We start from the raw sequence: 24,515 nt of genomic DNA on the forward strand, positions 1-24,515 counted from the left end.
AAAAGCCTTCTAATAGTGGGGCTGAGGGTAAGAGGAAAGGTCAATCTTAGTGCAGCCAAAAGGGCTGCCTCAGGAGGCCCATGGGATCTCCCTGTGCTCACAGTCATCTCCACAGCTTTCCAAGAACTCTGTGCACTGAAGATCTCCCCAGCCAGTCTAGACGTGCAGTGAGCTGGCCTGAGGCCTGCTGGCATCGGAGCTCATGAAGCTGGGCTCTATTCCTGGTGAACTATCAGCACTAGTCAAATAGATGGTTTCTAAAGGCAGAACAGGACTGGCTTGGACCCCTAAGGGAGCTGCCACAGCCAAGCCCCCAGAGGCCTCACTGGGCTTTTCTGGGTCGCGGTGGAGGCTCTGCAGCTGACACTCAAAAGTCTGACCTCTCCTGTCCTCTCCCATGTTCGCCTATGGCTCAGGGCCTGGCCACCTCTCACTACAACTGGGGCGGTATTTCCTAACTGGTCTTCCTGCTTCTCGTTCTACCCTTTCCATCCAGACTCCACACTGCTGCTCTTGTCGTTCTAGAGCAGAGCTCTGGGAGTCCTCACAGTAGTCAAAACTGTTTTGCTTGGCACTTTTGGCCCCTCTGGTCAGGTCCTGGCCACTTTACCGACCATTCTGTGCTGACCATGTCTCCGTGTACCCACTAACCTTATCTAAAGGAGGTTCCCCACTGTTTTCTGGAAGTAGCTGCTCTGCTACTGCCTGCCCACTGTGTTGCATTATCTGTTATACTTTTGTCCCAGCCTCTCATATCTTAAGCCTACTTATTTTCAAGGACCAATGCAAAGACCATCTCCCTCACCAAGCCTTTCACACTCCCTGCCTGGAAGTGGCTGCTCCTTATCGGGACCCTCACTGTGCTCTATGCCTCTTGGTGTCGGAGTTATCTGGGGCTGTGGTGTCTCCCATGGGCTGTAAGTTCCCGAAGGCCCTGCACTAGGTTTTATACATCCTTGGGTCCAATGCCTAACACAAGGTCTTGAACTTAATATGTATCTGTCAAATAAATGGGTGGATAAAAAACGGGCTCCCAGGCTGCTTACAGGAGCTCCCGGGTTAAGGGAGCTTCTGAAAACTGGTCATATGCTATCCCCTTGCTGTGGGAGGAGTATTCATGTCTATTTTCTTCCTGGACATGCTCTTTAAAGGAAGACACATGATGGCTTCATCTCTGAATCGGATCCCCTCTGCAAAAACTTTGGATTCTTGGTGCCTAATTCAATATCAGACATAAAGTAAGTGCTTTAAAAAGAATGGATGGCAGGATTAAGTATATGCATGGGAATGAATTCCCCAGGGCTGAGTATAGAAGCTGTGAGCTGCATGCCTCTCCTGGGAACTCTAAGCTGAGGCTAAGAGCTCAGAGTCACTGAGGACAGATGGCACGTTCTTCAAGGGGCCTGGGAGAAATGGCAATCATGAAAGGGACCCAAGCTATTAGCTCCAGGAACAGTGGCGACCACAGGGGTTAATTCTGCTGTGTCCTTTCCTGTAGCAAAAGCATTTCTTTCTGTTTTTGAAAAATGGGAAACTGATTTAGCATTGACGTGATCTTATCCTTGACAAGTTCTAAGTCAAATTCCACATGGAGAGGCCAAGGTGGGGTTAGCAACTTCCCACAATGCCCTGTACCTGCATTTAATTCTGGGCATTTTACTGCCTAGAGGAGCAGAAGAGGGAACTAAGGCTTAGAGAGTCAGAGCAAGAGCTTTACTTCCTGACCTCAGGCTGCCTACCGGTCTTCTTGTTACTCCCTTTTTATACTAACTTGCACCTGACCCAGGCCCAGGCTACTGCAGCTGGTCTAAATACTGCCTTTTCCAGATAAGACAGAGGCCCCCACAACCTTTCCCCAATGATCAGAGGCTGAGCCAAGGGCTCTTTCCAACTGTGTAGCATGGCGTACCTCAAGTGCAAGGTCTTGACTCAATTAATCCAGTTCACATACTTCCCATACACCTACTGTGTGCCCAGCAGTCACTGGACCAGCACTGGAAGCAAAGTGTGAACACCACACAGTCCCTGTCATCAGAGGGCTCACCTTCCACTGGGGGAGATGAATCAAGAGACATCAGTACCGAGTGCTGAGGACTAAAATGAAGGTTTCCTAGGGAATACTCCTATTCTCTCTGAGCTGCCTCTTGGCAGAAGCTGGAGACAGCTTGCCTCAGGGCCCAAGGCAAGCTCTGGAGTAGGTCAAATTCTTTTGTAAAGGTGGACAAAAAAAACCTGACACTTGTAAATTTCCCCCTTGTAGACGGCTTTTTTGGAAGTACTGGAAAGAGCTGAATGGGATTTTAATCAAAATTTTATAGAATAAGAAAATGAAAAGTAACCTGGGAACCCTTCTGCACTAGCTGTCAGCAAATGGTAATTACCACCAGCAGAGCTGGTTTCCCACATTGATAAATCTGGGCCCCAACAGGTGTGTATGCATGTGTGTGTGTGTGCCGTGTGCGCAGGTGTGCGTGTGTGCCGTGTGCGCAGGTGTGCGTGTGTGTGTGCCATGCGCGCAGGTGTGTATGTGTGTGCCGTGTGTGCAGGTGTGTGTGTGTGCCGTGTGCGCAGGTGTGCATGTGTGTGTGTGCCGTGCGCGCAGGTGTGTATGTATGTGTGTGCCATGCGCGCAGGTGTGCATGTGTATGTGTGCCGTGTGCGCAGGTGTGCATGTGTGTGTGTGTGCCATGCGTGCAGGTGTGTGTGCCGTGTGCGCAGGTGTGTATGTATGTGTGTGTGCCATGCGTGCAGGTGTGTATGTGTGTGTGTGCCGTGTGCGCAGGTGTGCATGTGTGTGTGTGTGCCATGTGTGCAGGTGTGTGTGCCGTGTGCGCAGGTGTGTATGTATGTGTGTGTGCCATGCGTGCAGGTGTGTGTGCCGTGTGCGCAGGTGTGCATGTGTGTGTGTGTGCCGTGTGCGCAGGTGTGCATGTGTGTGTGTGTGCCGTGCGCGCAGGTGTGTATGTATGTGTGTGTGCCATGCGTGCAGGTGTGTATGTATGTGTGTGCCGTGTGTGCAGGTGGCATTCCCCTTCTAGCTAAGCAAGAAGAAGGGTTAACCTCCCTGACGGGAGTTTTGTTATACATGCTCTTGCAGTTCTGGTTACCAGTTTTGCTAAGAAGAGAGGAGGCAGGAGCTGGAATGGGGATGATGGAATGCACGCAGTAGCTGCTGTGCCTGCTTGCTGGGTGGGAAGTCTGAGCAGAAAGGAAGGCTAAGACCAAGCAAAATCTTGCCTCCTGGTCTCTTCCTGCCTTGAATTCAGAGCAGAAGGACGGGGTGGTAGTCAGTGGGTTAAATGCATCAGAGCAAGACTCCTGGCCTTGGAGAGACAATGCTGGACAGTGACACCCATTCGGCAACACCTCACCTACCTTCTGCACAGGGGTGGGGCTTTCTGAAAGCCCCATTTTCTAAGTGATGCTTAGAAGAGCTGAGGGTCCAGAGCTCTAGACAAAGCTCACAGGGCCACACAGAGAGGCAACAAGCAGCAAGCTGTCTGTCCTACTCTGCATGGCTGCAGCCTCTGGCTGCTACTCTTGCAGACAAAACTTCTGAAGGGCTCACCCTCCACTACCTGTCCTACTCTGCATGGGGGACAGGGAATGAGGCCTCTAGAAATTGAGAAAGAGAGTATCCTCTCTCCTGCCCATCCTACCAGCAGGCAAAAAGCAACTTATGATTGGATGTCAGAAATGGGCTTGATGCTAACGAAGAAAAACAAGCAGATAATTCTCTGGGAGGTGAACCCCCAGAGGATGTCCTTCTCAAGCTGGCAAACCCTTGTCCCAGAGCTCCTACTGCGCATCACCGTTGGGACAAAGGCTTCACTCCCAACGCAGGTCCCAGTGACTGGCCCTCACACCCATGCAGCCTCGGCTCTCAGTGTGTGCTGTGCGCGCTACGACAGTGAACCTGCTAGTGGTCCTCTGAGCAGTGCCATGCTTTTGAGCTCGGGGTCCTTGCACCTGCTATTGCCACTGCCAGGAATGCCTCCCGCCCTTTCTTCCTAACTCCTACTCATCCATTTAGACTAGCTCAGGGTCACCTCCTCCAGAAGTCTTCCCTGAGGCCCCACCTGCTAGACATGGCCCCTCCTCCTTTGTGCTCCCACTGTCCTATTACCCTAGATGGATTATCTGCTTAGGTGTCTACTTAAGCAAATGCCCTCTCTAGACTGTGAGATCTTTGGGAGAGGGAACAACACCTATTTGTCTTTGTAGCCCAAATAATTAACATGTGGCAGACATTTCTGTAAATGGCTGGGAGGTCAAATTAGAGGGGGATGTCTAAGACTAACGCTCACCTCTCCAAATGCTCCTGCTCTCTGGGGAGGATAAACTGGGGGCTCTTAGAGGCTGCCCGTTTGCTGAGGGAGAGGGTTGGGTACTCTGGCTCCACTGCAGAAGCATCTGGTAGTTCTCTGTGTGTCTGGCTCTCACACTTGCCAGAACAGGCCTAGGAGGTAGACTCCAGGGTTGCTCAAGAACTTGCAAAACTAGGCCTGGAGATGGCTGAAGGAGCCATCAACTCTCTCTTTCTCACTGCCAGCTGCTTATGTCTCTACCAAGGGGGTTCAAAAATGAACCATGGACCTCAGGTGGAGGAAGTGAGCTGGGCCACAGACCAAAAAGGCACTTAACTTTAAAACATTTCAGTTCACAGCAGTGAGAAGGACAGTGCTCTGTGAGGGGCTACAGGGTAGAAAGCCATTCCCTGGGGGTGACAAATCTGTTACTCTTTGCCTGATGCACACCAGGGCTTGTCCCCCTATAGTCTGTTTGGAGCAAATGACTCAACACAGACCTAAAAAAATGTGTGTCTGTTTGGAGGCTGCCTTGTTTGGAGCTAGGGCCAACAAGGGGGCTGGGGTATGGAGAGTGGCTGAGTGAGAATAGCCTCTTTAACACAGCTGCTGACAGACTCCAAAGTGGCTCAGCTCACCACTGGGAAGTGCTAATTGGTTCTTAGAAGTGTGAGGCCAGCAGAGAGAGCCAGAGCCAAGGCTGGCTGAGCCACATCTGAGAAATAGGTGAGAGGAAGGGGCTGCTGGTGTGCCAGACTGGCGCCAACACGTGGGAACCAGGGCTGGCAACAGGATCACGAGAGGGCCTCCCCTGTGTCAGTACCAGTCTGCTGGACCAGCTCACCACCCCATGCTGGCAGGGGAAGACGGGCTACCCTCTAGAGTGGCCCTGGGAGTCTGAGGCCTAGGACACACGTCTCTAGAACAAGGTCTCGTAGCAGTGAATCTCTCCTGCAGTCCTTTCAATCCGGCGACTTTCTGTGCTATCTTTGGAATAATACGCTGGATCCTCCCACATTTTAGGGGAGAAGGAGGTCAAGGTACTTGATGGGAGCTGAGCAAAGCTGCAAACTCAGGGAAATGGTGTGCCTGCCTGAAAAGGCTCTTACTGTCACCAGGTGCAGACTACCCAAACAAGCAAGAGGGGCTCACTCTGACTGAGGACCCTCGCTATTCATCAGAGGGGCCAGGAGCATGAGGTTAACTCTCTCAGGGAGGGCTGATAATGCTGCCAGTCTCCCCCTTCCCGTCCATCATATGAACCTCTAGCACAGCATGGTTCCCACCTTCACTGGGACTCGAGGCTGCTGTTCCTGGCTCCTGTACTTCCCTCTCCGTCTGCGTTTCGGCATTCTGTAGCTGAAGGGCCAAAGTCTGGGTGCCCTGAGAAGTCACTGAGGTGGTGGGGTTCCGGGGCTGCAGCCCAATTGCACTCATTAGACCCATGTCTCTGTCTGTCCTCCACGTGGCTCTGCTGGTTCTAAGGAGAGAAACGCAGACTGAAGTCAGGCAGGGCTGGGGCAGCACCTTTCCTCACTCTGCTGGGCACAAGGTAATCCTCAGTGCGTGGCCTGGATATGAAGAGAAGCCTATGCTGGCAGCTATCTCCTGATGGCAGTCACCTTGCCTGTGTCCATCCCCCTCCAAGATCAGACCAGGCCCTGCGACAGTGGAAGGAGGTCACAGAACTATCCAATTGTGCAAAAGCAGCTGGATGAATCACTCCCCTACCCCATGGTCCTTAAACAACAGGGCCTTTGGGGGAGGTAGAGATGGCCGATCTTAACAGACTGTTTAGATTTAGGAAGCCGACATCCATTGGACAAAGGATAAACCGTGGAAGAACTTTTCTTTTTAGCTTTACCTTCTCCTTCTAACTAGATGTTGATCAGATTGCAGTTTAAATCCTTGGAATTTTCAAGTGGCTTGAGATCTCTACATTGGAGAAAAAGCACTGAGACTCTAATGAAGTGGTTCTGTGATTCTCTATCCTGGGAATTCTGAAAACAGACACTTGCAGGGAAGAAGCACAAGCTGCCCTATGAGTAAAGCCTAAGGACGAGGCTACACCTTCTTGCCTTGGGGAATTCGTGGGCATTGACCCTTGGGATATAGCTGGAGCTAGCAGCAATGGGAGCCCAGGACCTTTAAGCCTGGTTCCAAGCCCTCATATTGCCGGCTATTTCTGGAGACGAGTCCTCTAGCAGGATCCCTCAATTCCTATAGGAAGCAGTGATACCCTCGGGTTTATCATCTGTACAGAACTCTGGTTTTTCAAAATGCTCCAGCCTTCATAAGTGACTTCAGTCCCTATCAGTGACGGATTCCCACTCTATCTCACTGGCCCCAGGGAAGGTTTCTCCCTGGGCTGAAACTCTGGGCAGCTTGGTCCTATGGTCCCAATCATCTGCGAGATCTCTGTGGGCTGCGAAGCAGACTTTCCGAGGAGCAGAGTCTTCTCTGCAAGTGTGTTGCAGCCGGGATGGGAGAGGGCCATGGGATTCCCAGTTTGTTCTAAAGCAAGAACCTGGGAGCAGAGATTCTGCACGTTTTCTTAGCTTGAACACTTTTCTGAAATGAAATCACATACAAGAGCTCAGTACAGGAAGTAGATCAAAGAGGAGCTGCTCCGGCTGAGGAGGGACCCCAGCATGACTTGTACACGGGCTGAGAACACTGCTTGAGGGCCTGTCAGGAGCAGGAAGGAGCCACAGGCCTCCAGCAGCTGCTCCCCTCCCAGCTCACACTTACCCAGGCCTCTCACTGCTCCTGCTGCTGGAATGGACAGTGAAGACGGTCTCATTCAGCTGGTCCCAGTAGTGCTCAACCCCAGAGTTTAAGGCCCTGAGAATCAGTTGGGAAGAGTAGAGAAGAAAAGATAGAAAGCATCAGAGAGGGAATGACAAGGATGCCCTCCAGTTCCTGGGACTTGCAGGCTCTGGCTTGGCAGCCCCTGTTCTCTCTCTCCTGAGGCTGGGCTCAGAGAGATACACTCCTTCACCAGGGTTCCTGGTGCTAGAGCAGCTCAGGCAAATCTCCAACAGCCCAAATATCTGTCATGGAAGTTTTAGTCTCTTCCATCCCCTAGACAAAGCCTAACTGGCTCCTTCTTGGGCTAAGAGACAGCTTTAAAATTAGCAACACCAGACACAGGCAGTGGGTTCTGAGTGTTCCCCATTGTGGAAAGGAGCTAAGAGGGCAAATAAAGAGCCAGAGGGAGGTACACTGGTGAGACACGGTGCCAGGGACAGACCTGCTGTAGCATGTGCTTAATCCTCAGAAGTGGAGGCTCCAGAAGCAAATAAGCTCTCTCTACTTGGTCTTCACTACTGCTATAGGATGGGAAAAAAGCAAATGAAGGCACCTCACCATTCTTAATCTGCCCACAGCTCAGAAGTCTAAGCAGGACAAATCCTACGCTAAGCCAGAATGGCTAAGCCTTCTTTCCTTTCCAGGCCAGAGGAGGGAGATAAGCAATTAGGAAAGGCACTCCTGGAGCTCAAGAAGACTTTCTGAGTGCTCACGAACGGCCAAAAGGAAAGAACCTTAAGCAGCAATGGGTTGAAGTGCTGACTGTGGAGAGAAGCCTTTCCATTTATAGAACTCTCCAGGCTACCGGCCTGTCCCTGGCTGGTCCCTCCTTCTCCCATCCAGTGGTACTAGTAAGGGTGGAGAGGAGGGAAGGGGAAATAGAAACTGGGAAAGCAGTGCCTTTGAGCCCAGTGATCAGATACCACTGTTCATGTACAGATCCTCAGAGAAACTAAAAACCGTAGCTCTGTCTGCTTGCAAGTGGGTTTGGACAGGCACATGTGCTCAAAGAGCTCCGACACAAGCCCTTCAGTCACTGGGGGCCTAGGAGACGTTTCTCTAATGGCAGAACCTGACTTCAATAAAGGACAAACAAATAAAAGTCGGGGGTTACAAGGATTAGCCAGTAAAAGATGAGTTCTGGGGGAGACATGTGAGATGCTTCATTCCAAAATACGTGGACAGAGACCTGACAGGGCTTGGATGATGGGGGACTGCATGTCGGGGGGGGGGGGGGGGCTGCACTACCTAGAGGGAAAAGAAACAGGACTAGGTACTGAACCCAAGTCTGTCTTTAGAGGGACACTAAGATTCTGGGTAATGGGCTTCACCTGAGGAAATACTACCTTCTTTGAGGGGAAAGAGGCACAACAAAACAAAAGGGCTATCCTTTCCCTGACCTGTATTAAACCTTTCTCAAGCTCCTTTTAGAGAGTTGCTGGGCTGTGGATCTGGTATGATTTTCCTCAGACCACCCCTTTAAAATGTAGTATCCTCCTTCTTCTTCCAAATTAACTCACAGCTGTTTTGTGAGGGTTGAGGGCTGTCTGAGAACAACAGAGGCAATGGAGGGCAAAGGTGAGAGAAGAAAACTTTAAGTTAGGGAAGAGGCAAACAGTCAGAAGTCAAGTGGCTTGCAGAAGCAGAGGCCTCCAAAATCAAAGTCATCATTACACGTTTTGGTGAGCAAATCCTTGCTGCATTAGGCAACATGCAAAGCCAGCTGCCAGAGAGCCTCTAATTTACAAACTTATCAAGTTTTACTGACAGGTGACAACACCATGTAGGCCCCTGCCAAGTCCCTCCTCTGTAATTCTTGCTCACCAGGGCTGGCTAGTGACAGCAAATTGTTCCCACCAAATCTACACAAGCCACGGACTGCATAGCCAGAAACCTTCCTTCCTATCTCAGAAAAGAGGCCACCAGAAGGCCTCCTGTCCCTGAGCCGCGATGGTCAGCGCCATGCTGGTGGCCAAAAAGTCCCTCCCCTCAAAGATTTTTCACGTGGGCAGCCTGAGTCATCAGCTCAGAACCACGAACTCTGGCTATTTATTGATGGGGTCAACTGACAAACAGAACAGGGACCACAGTTATATCACATGGGCTATGCCACTCTCTAATTAACCTGATCCTTTCTGCTTCCCCCAAACAGGCCTAATGCTAAGCCCTAATTCACTCTTCTTTCTGTGGTCAGAGCAGTTTGACTATAACAATCTCATAGGTCTGATGAAAATTCCAGCCACGGTACCAAGAAATAGAATAGAAGATACCCTTTCTGGCTACTGAAACACTTAGCCTTCAATACCCAATACCATTGATTTCTGTCTGAAAGTTAAAGAACGGTCCCAACCATCTCTTTCCTTCTTGGGTCTTAGTAAGGAAGAAAGAGTCCCTGTCTGCTCTAGGCTCTTCATGGAAGCTAGACAAACACGGGAATAAAGAAAAGGGAGACGACTCACGGTCGGCCTTTGCGAATAGACTTCCACCCAGCTTCCTTCACCAGAACCTGTGAGCTGAGCTTTCAGCCTTGGCTCAACAACTTTCTCACTGCTAAGCTCCCTGAACATACCCAAGAGCTACTTCCTCAGTCACACTGCTCTCACCACAGCTTCTGCTCTGAACTTTCCAGGCTTTAGGAAATATTTTCTGTCAGAACATTCTTCCTTCTATATCAGTTACATGGCTGCAGAGGCTTGGACTATTGGGCCTCCGTGAAAAGGTTGTTACCAGGAAGACTGATGTTTATTCCTACTATTTCTGCAGCTATGGGAAAGAGCTAGTACCTGGCTCTTGTGGGCTAGCTTGAAAGATGGAGTCTTTGTGGCATTCAGGCTCCCCTTTTGATTCCCCTTCTTGGTCAGTGATGCTTGATTATAATCACAGTTCACAGTGGTAGCATCCTCTTAAGGGATAGAGATAGAGCCTTCTCAAGAGTTTCACAGTCGACCAAAAGGCTGGACGCCCTACAGTTCTAGCCTACTTTTCTTTTGACATGAGTCCCTTAATTCTGCCTTCTGAGAAGCAGTGCCTTCCAAGCAACTCTCCTGCCAGCCCCCCACTGGTAGGGCTGATCTATGAAGCCAGAAGTGAGCAAGCAGCCCCTCATATCAATCTAAGTACTTTGCACCCAATGTGGTATTGGTGGGAGCGCTGGCGAGGCTAGCGGTCAGCAGAGGCAGCAGCTTTGGAGGAGTGGTCAGTGGAGCAACACGAAGGAGAGAGGAGTAGTACCTTGCTGCTAGGAAGGGTGACCTCGCTATCAGCCACCAAAACAGCTTTGCATTTGTAGGGGCTGAAGGGCCAGTAGTTGGTCTTCGCACCTGCCTGAGAATTCCTTCCCCTAGAGAAGGAGGGTTTTCTTAAGCCTTTTTCTACTGCCTTGTGGGGGTTTTAGTACCACGAAGAGATGCTCACTGATCCCAAGGGGCTTGTTTGCTGTCTTTGTGCTCGGAGAGAGTGCGAGGCCGAGACAATGGAGGAGAAATCAAGAGCAGGATTGAGAGCCCAAAATGAGGCGCAGTTGCCTACGCCTGGGACACAGGCTGACAACCACCTGTTTTGGAGGGAGGGCTGTAATCTCGGCCAGTTGGCTGGCTGGCCCCTAAACCCTTGGAAACGGGTGTGCTAGGGAGCTGTGTTACACAGGCCTAGGCAGAGAGCTTAAGAGATGACAAATGCCACATTCCTGCTTCCCTGATTGTTTGTTCTCATTCTAGGTTAAAGAATGATCATAGGACTGTTCAAAAGATGTAAACTTTCTCACTGATCCTCTCTCATTTTCCATTGTATCAATCACCCGACCTGGTTAAATGGATCAAGATGATCTAGAGCAGGGTGTTTCCACCCCCCACCTTGAGGTCTTAAATAGTTATAAAATTATATGTACTTATGGTATATTTCTCTGTGGAGAGAGTTCATTGTTTTCACTGGAATATTGGAAAAGAAAGGGTAGGAAGCAGCTACAGGAAAGAGCTCTGAATTGGAAAGTTAGGTAGCCTAGTTCTTTCTGTCATTGATTTGCTGGGAAGCCTTGGGTGAGTCTTAATTTCTTTATCTGTCCGCTGTTCAGTCTTCCTTGCCTAAAGCAAAAAAACTGTACCAATATGATGATGACTGAGAACTGGAGAAGCTCTGAGAAACTTGGGACAAAGTCAAGTCCACATCAATTGCATGTGGCACCTCTAAGGCACTGTCTCCATCCAGGAGATCAGGAGCAACAGCAACACTAAAGAAGGCTGAACTGGTTTTCTCTGTCCAAAAAAACTTGTTCTAAGCAGGACACTTTCAGTGGGCCAAACACTAGTGCCGACTCACTCATGGAAGAGGCTTTGGGTGGCGGATGTGAGCAATACAATTCTCCAGGCAACCCAAGATGGTACAAGCCAGCAAGACTCTGGGGAGCTGAAGATGACCTACGGGGAAAAACGAGGAAATAGAGCCTAAAGCCAGCTTCACATCTGGCTGAGGTGTCTGACTCACACTGAGTATGTAGACTGGGGCTTCAGACATAAATGCCTTTGTGTGGCCACAGCAGTCTGGGTTGAGAGGGTCTCCCTCTGTGAGAACAGATCTCTTTTGGAAGGGAGGGGTCTGGGTATTTCCTTGGGACAAAGGTTAGTGGTTGGAGTCATAGACAAACATCCATCCTCTGAGGAAGGACGGCATAGAGAAACAGGGAAAAAAATACCTGTAATTACATTGTTGGCAAGAATAAAAATTATAGTACAGAATTCTGCAGCAGTTTTGGAAAAAATGTCTATTGGATTCCTCTAATGAATTCCTAAGAATAGAAGAAGAGGTAGGACAATCAACTTCAGGTGTTTGGGGAAAGAAATGACTGATCCTAGAAATATGGACAGGCCAGGCAAGGGTAGAAACTGACAGATCCAGTGTGCCTAAGCTAACAGGAGCAGTTAGGATGGAGGCAGAGTGTGTTTTGGAAAGGCAAAAGGAGATAATAAAAGAGGCTCTTTGGACACAGACCCTGAGGAGAGAGTGGCTGGCTCCAAGAGCAGACCAATCAGGGCTCAGAAAGTACCCCTGCTTCAGGAGACACTTCAAAGAGGGAATGAAAGAGCTGCCCTTAGACCAGGTTGTCTTTCTCCTGGGTTGCTGTCCTAACTCAGCTAACAAGGGTTCAATCACCTCCCAGGCCACAGAACTAACCCAAATACAGACTCTGGGACAGATGGCTAACGTCTCTCTCAAAAGGCAATTCAGATAGTCCTGTAGCCGGAGATCCTGCCAGGCCAGTCACACTGCGCTCTGAGAGCTGCAGGCCCCAGGAGAAGGTCTGGCTTCAAGTTAAGGGCAGCAGTAGGATGGCCTGGAAGCAAGAGTGGCGTTTGGCTGGGTGGACCCCTGTAGCGTCCCACAGCAATCAGCTGGATCTGCACAGAAGTACAGGGCTTCACAGTCTCTACCTGGCTGAGTCTGGAAATTGATGACAAACCTCTCAGGATCTTACGTAAATGGATGCCTGGTCTGACCTCTATCCTGCAAAAAGCCAGAGGTCAACAGGACTTGACAAAGAATTGCTCTGGTTCCCTGTTTTCTCCTACTCCTCCACTTTGAAACCAGATAATAATCATTTTAATTTTAAACTGAGCTTTTCAATCTGCCTTCATTATTATGAGCTACAGCCTCAAGGAGATAAAAAACAGGCAGGGCACAGAGCCAGGCTGTTAGAGATCAGTGGCTTGACAACTTTGGGTTTTAACAATACTCAAGTTCCAGTTTTATTTCTCAAGTTAATGTCTCTGGCATTTACACAAACCCAAGAGCACCTGCTGAATTTTCAAAAAAAGGGTTTCAAAAAAAGTATCTTCACTATCTATACTTTTGCCTGCAAAAGTATCTTCACTATCTATACTTTTGCCTGCAGGGAAACTTTATTATCACTAAGAGAAGAGAGAAAAAGGGGAAGAAAGAAAAGAAAACAAAACACTGTCTTAGATTTAAGAAGGCACAATAACTAAATCAGCCTTTTTAAGATACCTGGACTGGAGTGCTAACCTAGCAGACCCTGAGTGGAGAAGACCCTTTAAGGAGTGATGCTGAGCAGGATTTAGATTTCCCACCTAACAGATGCCACCTCACCAGCCCGGTCCTGAGGTGAATGCTGGCTATTCTAGTCCTCAGCCTGGCTGACCCTCCCGCCACACCTTGAGCCACTCACTCTGGTCGGCAGATCACCAGGTCTCCTTTGTTTGTGCCATAGGCCAGGCCGAGCCCTGGCTCGGGCAGCCAACGGGCAGAGTTGATGCTGACATGTCTCCGCTGGTCGGCAGGCATGGGGTAAAGGACGTTGAAAACTCTCTGGGGGTGGGGGTGGGGGGAGAAGGGGGAAGAAGAGAGAATGGGAGGAGAAATAATGTTACCAAGATCAACAAAACCCAGGAAGAAACAAAGTCTCTTCTATGGCCTAAAGCAGGTTAACCACAGGGAGGGGAGGAGATGGCTGAGGTGGGAATATGATGATTCCCAACACATTTGAGAACTGGGGACAGCAGAGGGGAGGAGTGTGGGACCCTTTATTTTCAGTGAGAGCAGGACTCTTTCAAGAAATTTGAGGGGCATGCGAGGACTTTTCTGCAAGAAGCCTACGCACTCCTCCATCCAAAGTCCTGCACACTGGGAAGGACTGTCCCTAACTTCCCTCTGACCAGAGCAACCTGTGAGAGCCAACCTCAGCTGATAATCCCGTTGCCATGGAAATTACAGCACTCTCACAGCAATGGGGAATTGGAAGTGAGAGGGGGGTGGGAGGGGGTAATAATACCAGAGAACATTCTTAATTTATCTAATTAAAAGCAATATTAAAACTGCTATTGTTAAGGAAATCTAAAAGGTACAATAATGTAGGGGGCAGGGCAGAGGGGAATTCTGAGTACAGGAACACAATTGCTTTTTAGCTTACATAAACCACCATTAAACAGATCATTTCCAATTCTCAAAAAAGATAGATTCTCCTTTTAGTAGTCTACATCTTTCCAAAGCTAAATTTCCTTAGGAGTGCAACTTCACTGTATGCAGTGTTTAGGCTGGAGAGGAGAACCTTATCACTCTTTGGCCACTGACCTACAAAATACTCCATAAGCAATTTAAGTCAGAGAAAGGGGTAGGACAGTGGAAGAATTAAGGACACGGACTTTAGGTTTGAGACCTGATGCTACCACCTAACAACTTCCCTAGATCTCAGTTTAAAAGAGACAATACCTGCATTCAAACAGCTGGAGAAACTCAGAGGGATGAAACATATGCAATGCCTGCACAGCGCAGGCTCATACATGGTAACTGTTATTATTATCACCAGGAATCTGCATCTGGGGCTTCAGAAAGGTCACTGCGAAAAGAACGTGAGGCTGAGAATTTACAAACTGGTGTTTTAGCCACTCAGATGGTTTCTCTTCAAGCCTCTCCAGTTTTTAATCTGTAACACATGAAGGAACTTCATCTGCCTTTAACTGACCCTGATGGTTGCTAGAAAGAAAAACAACAACAAAAGGAAACGTGGGCTGTATTATGTGCCTAATCCTATGTGCATGTTCCCTTCCCTAAACGCATATGAGCTGGTGTTTTCTTGGTGTGTCTTATGTAATGCAGGGGTGTGGCACTGTGTGTAAGACAAGTCTATTTATGAGAGAATATCTGTATAGTAAAGCACTGTATGCCTGGAAATATATATAATGGTATGTGATTTAGAAAATAATATTTGTCAGATGAATTTAGGGTGGTACAATAACAATTACTTTCCTCATCATCCTGATGAGAAAAAGAAAAGAGAAAAAATAAAGAAATATTTGAGCTAAGAGTCCACTCCAATCACACAGACCACGTGAAAAGAAACCCTGGATCTGGGAGCACTGGGTTCACTTGCCTTGGGATCTATCTGAAACGCCTTCACCTGGACAGGGAGGAGACAGCTGCATACATCGAGCATATTTGTGCTCAACATGCTACCACATAGAAAGAAAAAACTGTGGTGCTGAGGATGTGCCTGGGCACCTAGTGACTCACAAACAGAACGGCCTCGCTTTGATCGAGAGGGTGGATGGGCCTTTTAACGGTATGGAATTGGCTCTGGCTTGAAGCATAAGACTGACCCCCCTGAGGTTGTTGCATTAAGAACTGACCACGTCCACCCTGTATGACTCAACTCCCAATGTAAGAGTTAGCCAGGTCTCCTTAAATCTTTGGTCTAATGGGTGATTATTAAAAAAGAGCCCGTGGAATTCATAGATTTCTAATCTAATCATCTGAACCGTCTTTCTAATCATCTAATCATTCTTGATCATCACTGGATAGTCTCTTCCTTACATACTCGGCAGGAGCCTTAACCAAATCCAGGACTACTGCAATGTCATTCTTTTCTCTCTAAGCTGAATCAGCCCCTTTGTTTAAAATCAGGGGATGGTGGGCGGTGCAATGGTGGCTCGGTGGTAGGAATTCTCGCCTGCCAGGCCGGAGACCTGGGTTCGATTCCCAGAGCCTGCACATGCCAAACAAAAACAAACAAACAAAAAACCAAAAAAACCCAACAAAATCAGGGGATGGTGTGTGGTACCTTCATTCTTTTTCATGGAGGTTTTTACCTTCTGAGAAGACAAGCAGTGGTCTCTGTCCAGTCTATAGGCTATATGGTTAACTATAACTTACACACACTAAAAGGACCATGTGGTTATGATCAGACAGTTGTGGCTGGGATCACAATCTATTTAATTTTCCTTCTTCCACAGGTCAAGTGTGAGTAGAGTACACCCAAAGTTAAGGAAGGATGAGTGTTAATTTCAGTGAGAAATGGGGAAAGCCTCTGCTTTGAATCTGGAGCAGCTCTACATAAGCCTCACAACAGTCTCCCCCAAATCACGATGACTTCTAAAATTCCAGGGAATGGGGCAGAAGGGCCAGAGAAAGTGGTCTTACAAGAAGGAAAATAATAAGGTTTGTAAATTAGATGCTTGAGGATTGTGCTGAGTCTTCTGTTGGGGGTCTCAAAAAAAAAGAATAAAATAACTCTCTTTTAGAAATCTTCCAGATCAGGAAATGAACAAGCCTTTCATAAGTCACAAATTTACTTTTAATAGTCTGATGTCGCAGAAGGATTAACAGGCAAATACTATCAATTTGCTTGTAAGTATGGAAACTTGCTTTGGGGATAAAACCCTTAAGGAGGCCAGTATGATGGATGAGCTGAGCCTTGGTGAGACAAGGTCAAAGAGGGAATGGGACTAAGGTTGAGACCCCCAGATACTGCTGCAAATAAACTTCACAGCTTCCATGGCTAGAAAAGTCATGGGGGCATTGGTGTATCCTCTGGCTATTCCCCATCCCACCCCTAGGGCCTTAAACAGCTCTGAAAGGGCAGCTCTCTCAAGTGCCCATCTCCAATGTTTGGATATTAGGCTAAATCCTGCTTTGTGCAGGAAGCCAAAAAACGCCATGTGAAGATCAGCAGCCTCCAGGATTCCCGATAAGCTCTTGCTTTCTTATCACACTCTAATGTGGAGGTGGGAAGGAGATGAGGGCAAGAAGTACAGAGAACAGAGGCAGTGGGATGGGTAGAGATCACTGACTCAAAGGTCCTGAGAGGTCATGTGGTCCAATCCGCCTTATTTCACACACGCCTGTTACGAAAGGGCACTAAAAGAATGAGGATACGGCCTCTACTGAAAGGGATCCAGCAAGGTAATGGCTACTCCTTTCCCTGGCTGTAGTTTAACAGCTTTCAGTACAACTCACTGAGGGGAAATATTCTTCACAATCAGTCCAGCTCTAGAGTCCAGAGAATATCTAGGCAACAAATTCCCTAGTACTGACAAATGGTTACACAGCTCCGGCTACTCCCAAGTTTTTGGCCATCAGTGTTTCCAGCTCAGAGACTGGGTGATCTGTGAGTTTCCACTCAGATTTGGATAGGGACTGGCTCTGTAAACTCAAAGCTCATCAGTACTGACAAGAAAAAAGATCTGAGATAGTCTAAAGGGCAACTGGCCTTCACTTAAAGGCACTCCAGATATATCCCAAGTAAACATTTCCTAATACTAGTCAGGTGCTCCACAGCGCCCTCTGTGGTGCTAAGGACAAAGCTAGGTCGTGTGCCAAAAATCTGCCTCCCTTTCTCTGATAAAAGCATTTCTGCATGAAGTTATAACACCCAATTCCCTTACATTGGAGGCGGATTATCAGGATCCAGGACTCTGGATGGCTGAATCCAGCTGCTGATTCATGTTTGCAGAACACTCATTTCACCTGTCTCAGCAGCAGCTGTTCCCTAGTATATGACAAATATTAACAGGGACCCTACCAACCTCCCCAGGCAGATTGCTCTCATTTCTAACAATCTATGAGGAGAATTAGAATCAATATGCTAGAAGGAACAACTTTTTGACTCAGTGCTGTGCTCAGCACGTCATTAGGGAGTGAGGCAGGCCACCAACATCTTTATAGTTCTCAGGAGTGGGAAAAGATAATGATTTCTCTACTTCCGGAGGCCAAGGCCATCTCTTATACCACTTGCCCTTCTATCCCTCAAACTCTTAACTAACAGGCAGTACTAGCAAAAGAAAACAGTTTCCAGATCACAACTGAAGGGGTCCTGTTTCTTGTCCAAAGACAGAAAGGAAAAGAATGACAGAGGCAGCCAAAAGAGCTCAGTGGGAAACCTTCTCCGTCCTTTTAACATTCAGAGGAAAAATGTATTGTTGCCCTCAACAAGATGCTTCTTTTCTACCATGTCAATAAAACTCAGACCATTAGTCCAAGAAGCAAACTGCCGTGCTCAGATCAGCCCATATAAAAAGCCAAAAGAATTGGAATACCAAAGTCATCCAACTCTCCCCTTTCATTCAGAGGAAGCAAGAGCAAATCTACTTAGATATTGCTTGTCTCCATCAAAGCACTCCCATCTGAAAGGAAGAGCAAAGAGCTCCTTTTCTCACCTTCTTGGAACCTGCTACCCTGGGTAGCCATGGACAATCTGTTATCTGAAGTCATTTCCAGCCAACCTCCTGTGACATGCTAAGACCTGTAAACTTTTTATTCACTGTTCCTCAAAGAGATCCCAGGGACAGTCAGAGGATAAGCTTTTTTTTTTCTTTTCCTTTTTAAATGGTGCTTTCCAAAGGCCACTTATAGCCAACAGGATCAAAGCACAGAGGTTACTTTAGCTGAGGGATCCATTTCTGTGCTGAAGGAAATACCATGTCAATTACTACTTCTGGAACTCCCAGAAATTAAAATAATTACTTCGGCCTCCCGCATCACTGCACGCAAGTTCTTGAAATTCCCCAGCTTTCTAAATCTCAAAGGAAGTGGCCAAATGATTAGTTGTTCTAGAGATTCACCTTGCATAAGAGTCTTTCAATATATTTTACTAGATCCATATTTTTTAGAAGAAAGTAATTATCTGTTAGGAACAGGGTTAACATTATATACTTTCACCTTCTACAAAATGCAACAATTGGTTTTGCTACTGTACAGAAAAAAGCAGAATGTTTTGTTTTTCACTTTTGGCCAAATACTCCCTTATGGGAATCTGTTACCAGGTCTCAGTCCTGAGACTACAATCCTGACAAATTCAGATTCTGGGCAGAATTGTGCAAGGGATTAATAAAATAATCCCTTGTATCTCATTAATCCCTTAATTCAACGACGACTTATCGACTAATGTGCTAAGTTTGCAAATGGTGGTGCTGGTGTGTGGGGGTGGATATGCACATATGTGCAGGGTATACAAGATCTCAAAGTAGCACACATTTACTGAACAAATGCTGAGTGCCTCCTGTGTGCAAAGCACAGTGAAGGCTGGGGATACAGCAGGGCAGAGACTAGACAAGAAGCTAGTCATCTCACAGGTAAGCACATGCGAGCAGGGACCAGATCTATTCTGCTCACTGCTGTATTCCCAGACCTAGCAAAGAAACTCGTACATGGCAGGGACTCAATACAATTCGTTGAGTGAAAAGAATATAAAACAGCAAATACTGCACCCTACTATAAGGCCATGGAGGAAAGAAATTGTCAGATGAATCTGACATGGAAAAATTAGCCTAAGTGAATGGCTCTGACTGCTGTACTAATGTTATTTTTAATTTTTATCTTGCCCCCTCTCTTCTCTGACAAATCACATCAGAGACACCTCTGACTTCTCTCAAACCCCCTCCCCCTTTCCTACAAAAGTTCTGAAGAAAGGAACTTTTTGAGGATAGATGCTTTGTAATATATTTCAGAAGTCAACTTTAAGATAATTGCAGTAGAAGCAGCTTTTAATCAACTGATAGGCAGCTTTAAGAAAATTAATGAGGACAAAATCTTGGGAAGGAGTAAATCATTACTGACAACAAAGTAGTCTCTCTTTTATCCCAATCTCCCCTTGAAGAAATAGTACCTTTCCGGAATATAAAAATAAAATAGCTTTATATTTGGTATCTGCCACCCCCAAAGGCCAGACAAGATTAAGCAGAAGCTCAGTTCTCTGGAGAATATTCTGGATTGAACTAGAGTTCTAGGTCACTTTTGAAAATCAAATTTACAGCATAGAGGGAAATGCAGATGACTGGATTATATGACAGGTGAATACAGGGCAGGGAGGGAGTCATAGTGATGATTCTACTAAAGAATGAACAGGCCAAAAAATCCTGCACAGGTGAAGTTACATAAATGATGGTCAGTGCTGACAGCTCTGGGCACTGTCTTTTAGAACTAGGATCTAAACTACAAATGTAATTATGATGAGCAATTTGTATACCAAGCTTTTTCTCTGGTTCATTTTAAGGGATTTAATAACAATCAGTCATCATTAGGCTCTGTGAAGATGGCTGCAGAGTGGTATAAAAGAAAAGTCATCTAATATTTCTTCAGAGTCAGGGTAACACCAAGGTATCGTTAATGGATATCACATCAGACAGCTCCAATTCAAGGAAAAGAGCGAGTTGGACATTGGAGAAAGGAACTCAAGAAATAGTCCTCGAGAGAAAAACGTATTACTTTTAAGGCCAAAGCATCTCTATATTATAGCACATAGGTAAACAGATATGTGCTCCCAGGTACAGCCTGAGTAAACTCAATTATAGGTAGATAAGAATTTTAATAAAACTTAGAAAAAAGACAGCATTAGTCTTTAAGGCACAACCACTAGAATTCTAGTATGATCCAGAAAAGCTTAGGGCAGGAGGTACTCACCAACTTTCAACTTTCTGGAAATTTGAAAGATCTGTATAATAGCCATAAAAGTAAACCAGGTGATGATTCAGAGACAATACCAGAAAGGGTGAAAGCAAAAAAGAAAAAGAACAAGCTATATTGACTGGTGAGGTCTAACTATAATCCACATGCAGCCAACAATTCCTTCTCAGCCTTGACACAGCGTGCAGTCCCCTGGGGGCTTGTTAAAACCAAGATTCCTACACAGTGGTCTAGGTGGGGCTAAGAATCTGCATTTTGAATAAGTTCCCCTGTGATGCTGATGTGGTCCCTTGGACATGAGAGCGCAGACACATTTGTGTAGATTGTGGGTTTGTAAAAAATGATATAAAATCTGCTTCCCTTATGAGGGGGATGTTCACTTCTAGAGCTCAAGTTTCCTGGTCCAGGGCTCATGATGCTTGTTCAACATCCTCTACTGCTCCTCCTCCGAGGTGCTCTGGGTGCGGTACACCCGCGGAGCAGCAGTACTCTCAGGGCCAATAAGGAGAGAGAGAGCCATTATGCTCTCTTTCTACCATCCCCTCCAAATTAATGAGCTGTTGGATAATACTCACTCAACCCGTGAATTCAGTTTTACCACACAGCCACAAAAATAGGCTTTCAAAACAATTGACCCTAAATCATTTGAAGCTTTGCCTTAAAGAGCTCAATGCTGTTGTATGCAGAAAGGGAAGCAAAAGTGCCTTCTGTACTAGAGCTTCTTCTCCCATCCAGATCAAATGAGGGTGTCCTTGACCATCCTTTCTGCCAATAAAATGATCAGAGAGAAAATCAAACCAGCACTGAGGAGATTCAAGTTACCGATGCCTCTGGGATCTGCAGGGATTAAGCAATGAGGAGACTTTTCAGTTTTTATTAAACCATTTATCTTCCCACAGCCCCCACCTGGGGGCATAGGTCCATGCATCTGGGAGAAAGAGCTCACACCTATTTGTGTGGACAGCACAAACCCTTATTTTTGCTTTATAGTTCAAAATGCCTTAGCATCCTTGCTCACCACTCCCACCCCCTTCATCACACCACACCGCAAGCTGCTGACTTTTGCCCCCATTCCTTTTTTGGGGAATGAACTGTTTGGTCTGATGGCTATTTCTAGTTTTATTAGTCATTTCATATTTTTGTTGTTATGCTTTCACTTGGTTACAACTAAAGTTATTATGATGTCCAAGTTGCTACTCTTTTAAAAATTAATTATAGTTTTCTGTTACAAGAGTGTGCCTTGCTCCAATTAGAAAATGAAAGCAGACAGGAAAACTGGCAGTTTAGTGTTTTGAGAATTCAGTAAAACTTCAGCTCAGCAGTCCCTAAAAGCCTAACATAAAACAAAATAAAAACTTAACAAAAAGCCCTCAATGGATCAAATATAAGGGAGCCAGAAGGACAGAAAATAAGACTCGGAGTTACAAAGAGAAGCACACCCAGCCTGGAAATGCCTAAAATGGATAGAGGGAATGTGAAGACAAAACTACGAGGCTGGTCATATGTTCACATTAAAATTGGGAGGGCGGAGGCTATCCTCAGTAAACAGAACGGGTAAGATGAAGAGGACCCCCGATCCTAGAAACAAGGACAAAAAATGAAAATAACTCAACATGGGAAGAAAAGAATCTAGCACATAGAGAAAGATGCGTTGCAAGAGAGAAACCTGGAAAGCAGCAACAGCTGAGAAAAGATGAGAGGTGAAGTGTAGACAGCCAAAAACTGAGAGTTTTGTTGGAAATAGAACACAAAAACCTGCCACAAAATCAGCAAAGGATCAAAACATCACACACAAAGATAAGTAAACCTGAGACTGCGTCTCTCTCTGCCTTGTTGTTGAGGCTGAGAGCAGAAACTTAAAATGAAGTAGAGCAGTCATTAAGAAAACAGTGGTTCTCAAAATCAAGTGCAAATCAGAATCACCTGGAAAGCCTGTTTTAAAAATACAGATACCTAGGTTCCTCCTACCTCCATTCTGGTTTTAGCTCTGAAGTGGAGCCTGCGTTTTAACAAGGACCCCATGTAGTTCTAGTGCAGGTTATTCAGAGACCAGTTTGAGAAACACTGATCTAGAGGTCTAAAGTACTGCTAACAAAAAAAAAAGTGTGCCAAGGCAAAAGCGATTCATTTTCACAGGGGATTGTGTAAAGCATCATCTCTTGGGGAAAGATGCTACTTAGTGGGAATTAAAATATGATAAATCAGTGCTCCAGAGGAAGTTCCCTTGGGGGTATCTGTTGGCCCAACAAGTTCACCTCTGTGATTACTATAGTGAATCCCAAGAAGTACTACCAAAGAGAAGGGGGATTCTGGTAGAAAAGCTCTGAGACACTCTCATGATCCACAAAAACATTCCTTTTACAGACAGACCCTGATATTACAGATGGAGACACCCACCTATACTTACCTGTGCAAAAAGGGAGATGCGCTACTGTCCCATTAAACCCTTGCTCCCTGTTCTCAGACAAAAATTCACTTCTTGCCTTAAGCGGTGATACAGCACAGCTATCCAAAAAAGTTGGTGTCTTTCCTTCCAACAATGACTGAATTCAGGGACATTTGCTGAGTGCTTTGGTGCCTTTGGACGTAAGGGGCAACCAAGACCTGGAAAACCAGAAACCTTTCTGTAGTATGGAGGTTTAAAGTCAGACTGGGTGGAGGGCGGACATTAGGGTGAGTGAAACCTTGTTGAAGTGCCTTGATCTTGTCTTCTGGGTAAGGGGCAACAATTTCCAAACTGGAGCTTTGTAGTTACTTCAGCTCCTTCTTATAAGTGGTAGATGGTCCCTATTAAGAATAAAACAAAAGCCTCCCTGGAAGGCCAGAGAAATAGCTCTTATCAGGAGACACACAGCGGCTGGTTAGCTACCTTAAACCTCTCAGCAGGACAGACATGGACAAACTGGATTACCACATCTGCTCAGTAGACTTTTCCAACTGTATTCCTTGTCCTGCTAGCCCCATATGACAACAGACCCTACCATCTGTTGGCGTCTACTCTGTAGCTATCTGCCATCAGCCAGATGCTGCTGGCTATTTATGGAAAAGAGGAACCTCGCCAGGGTGGAGGACTGGTGGGCTGTATCCAGGAGTTAGGCAGAAGCCCTGGTGTCTGGAAGAGGCTGGAGATGTCTATTAGTGTTGCTGAAATCAGATCTTGTCTCTTAATGATTATAACAATTATTCCAAAATTAGGCAGGAAGGGTTAGAAGAACAGCTGGAGGCACTAGGATTTCTAGGTGGTGAAAAACAGGCACCAGGTACTTTTACCATCAAAATCTGCATATGATAAGCAAAAGAAGAATATTTCAACCAAAACTCAACTTCATCTTCAAATATCCTGATAAGAAAAGAGGCTTGACAAACTCCCCATAAAGGCTTCTTCTGATCACCCAATGTCAAATATGTGCAGTCATGGAATTCAAGAATCAAAACTTTTCTGTCACTACAATGTCAACAGCAGAGAATGTCTTGCTTTCACTGGTTCTGCTAGTTACCACCTAGAAATGATGAGGATGCTTTTCTTGAGATTTTTTTTTATTCATTCAGCTTCTACTAAATGTCAGATTCCTATAAGGTACCTGAACTTCATACAGATAAAACAGACACGGTCTCAGTTCTCAAGAAGCACACAGTACAGAAGAGAAGGACATGGAAGCAATCAACGGCAGTACGTGTGATAAGTGTTAACAAGACAGCATAGACTAGGTACAGGCACAATGTATAAGATAAAGGCACAATGAGGGAGCGGTCACTTCTGCTTAGGAAGGTTTCTCAGAAGGGGAAGACCTTGACAGGCAGCTGGGGACAGAGAGAAGGGGGTATTTCAGGTGAAGCCACAGTAACATGAAAAAGCCTTGTCAAATTCAGGGAGTTTGTAAAGTAGTTCACTATAGCTAGACAGAGGGTATCTGGAGGAGATGGGGGGAGAAGAGGTTGGACAAGCAAGGGTGGATCTCACCAGGACACTCACTTTCTATCACTTTGCATATAATGGGTCCTACCTCCAGTTTCCTCTTTAAAACATGTTTCCCATTCCAGCTACTCAGCAAGCATCGTCATGCACAGTACTACATGAGGTATCATAGGAAGTAAGCCCCTAAGGAGCTGACATTGAACCTAATGGGGTAGATTAAACATACATACAACACACTAAAGGGAACACAAATCAGCATATAAATAAAATGGCATGGACTACATAAAGTACTAAGG

General features: G+C 46.4%; 1 protein-coding gene across 12 annotated transcripts in view; it reads right to left on the bottom strand.

The window, feature by feature from the left end:
• Nucleotides 1–24,515, bottom strand: part of AMBRA1 (autophagy and beclin 1 regulator 1) — a 226,276-nt gene that overhangs the window by 2,806 nt on the left and 198,955 nt on the right. For 9 of the 12 annotated variants that reach the window (XM_077114563.1, XM_077114560.1, XM_077114559.1 and 6 more), the window contains 3 exons: nucleotides 13,297–13,436; nucleotides 7,059–7,151; nucleotides 5,594–5,787 (listed from right to left, as the gene is read on the bottom strand). In XM_077114563.1, coding sequence (XP_076970678.1) covers nucleotides 5,594–5,787; nucleotides 7,059–7,151; nucleotides 13,297–13,436 — 427 coding nt within the window. Of the gene's footprint in view, nucleotides 1–5,593; nucleotides 5,788–7,058; nucleotides 7,152–13,296; nucleotides 13,437–20,519; nucleotides 22,908–24,515 lie in introns of those variants that run through there. The other 3 variants (XM_077114562.1, XR_013156974.1, XM_077114568.1) reach the window with 3 other exon arrangements.

The sequence above is a fragment of the Tamandua tetradactyla genome, chromosome 8 (genome assembly GCF_023851605.1).
Source record: "Tamandua tetradactyla isolate mTamTet1 chromosome 8, mTamTet1.pri, whole genome shotgun sequence".
Lineage (NCBI taxonomy): Eukaryota > Metazoa > Chordata > Mammalia > Pilosa > Myrmecophagidae > Tamandua > Tamandua tetradactyla.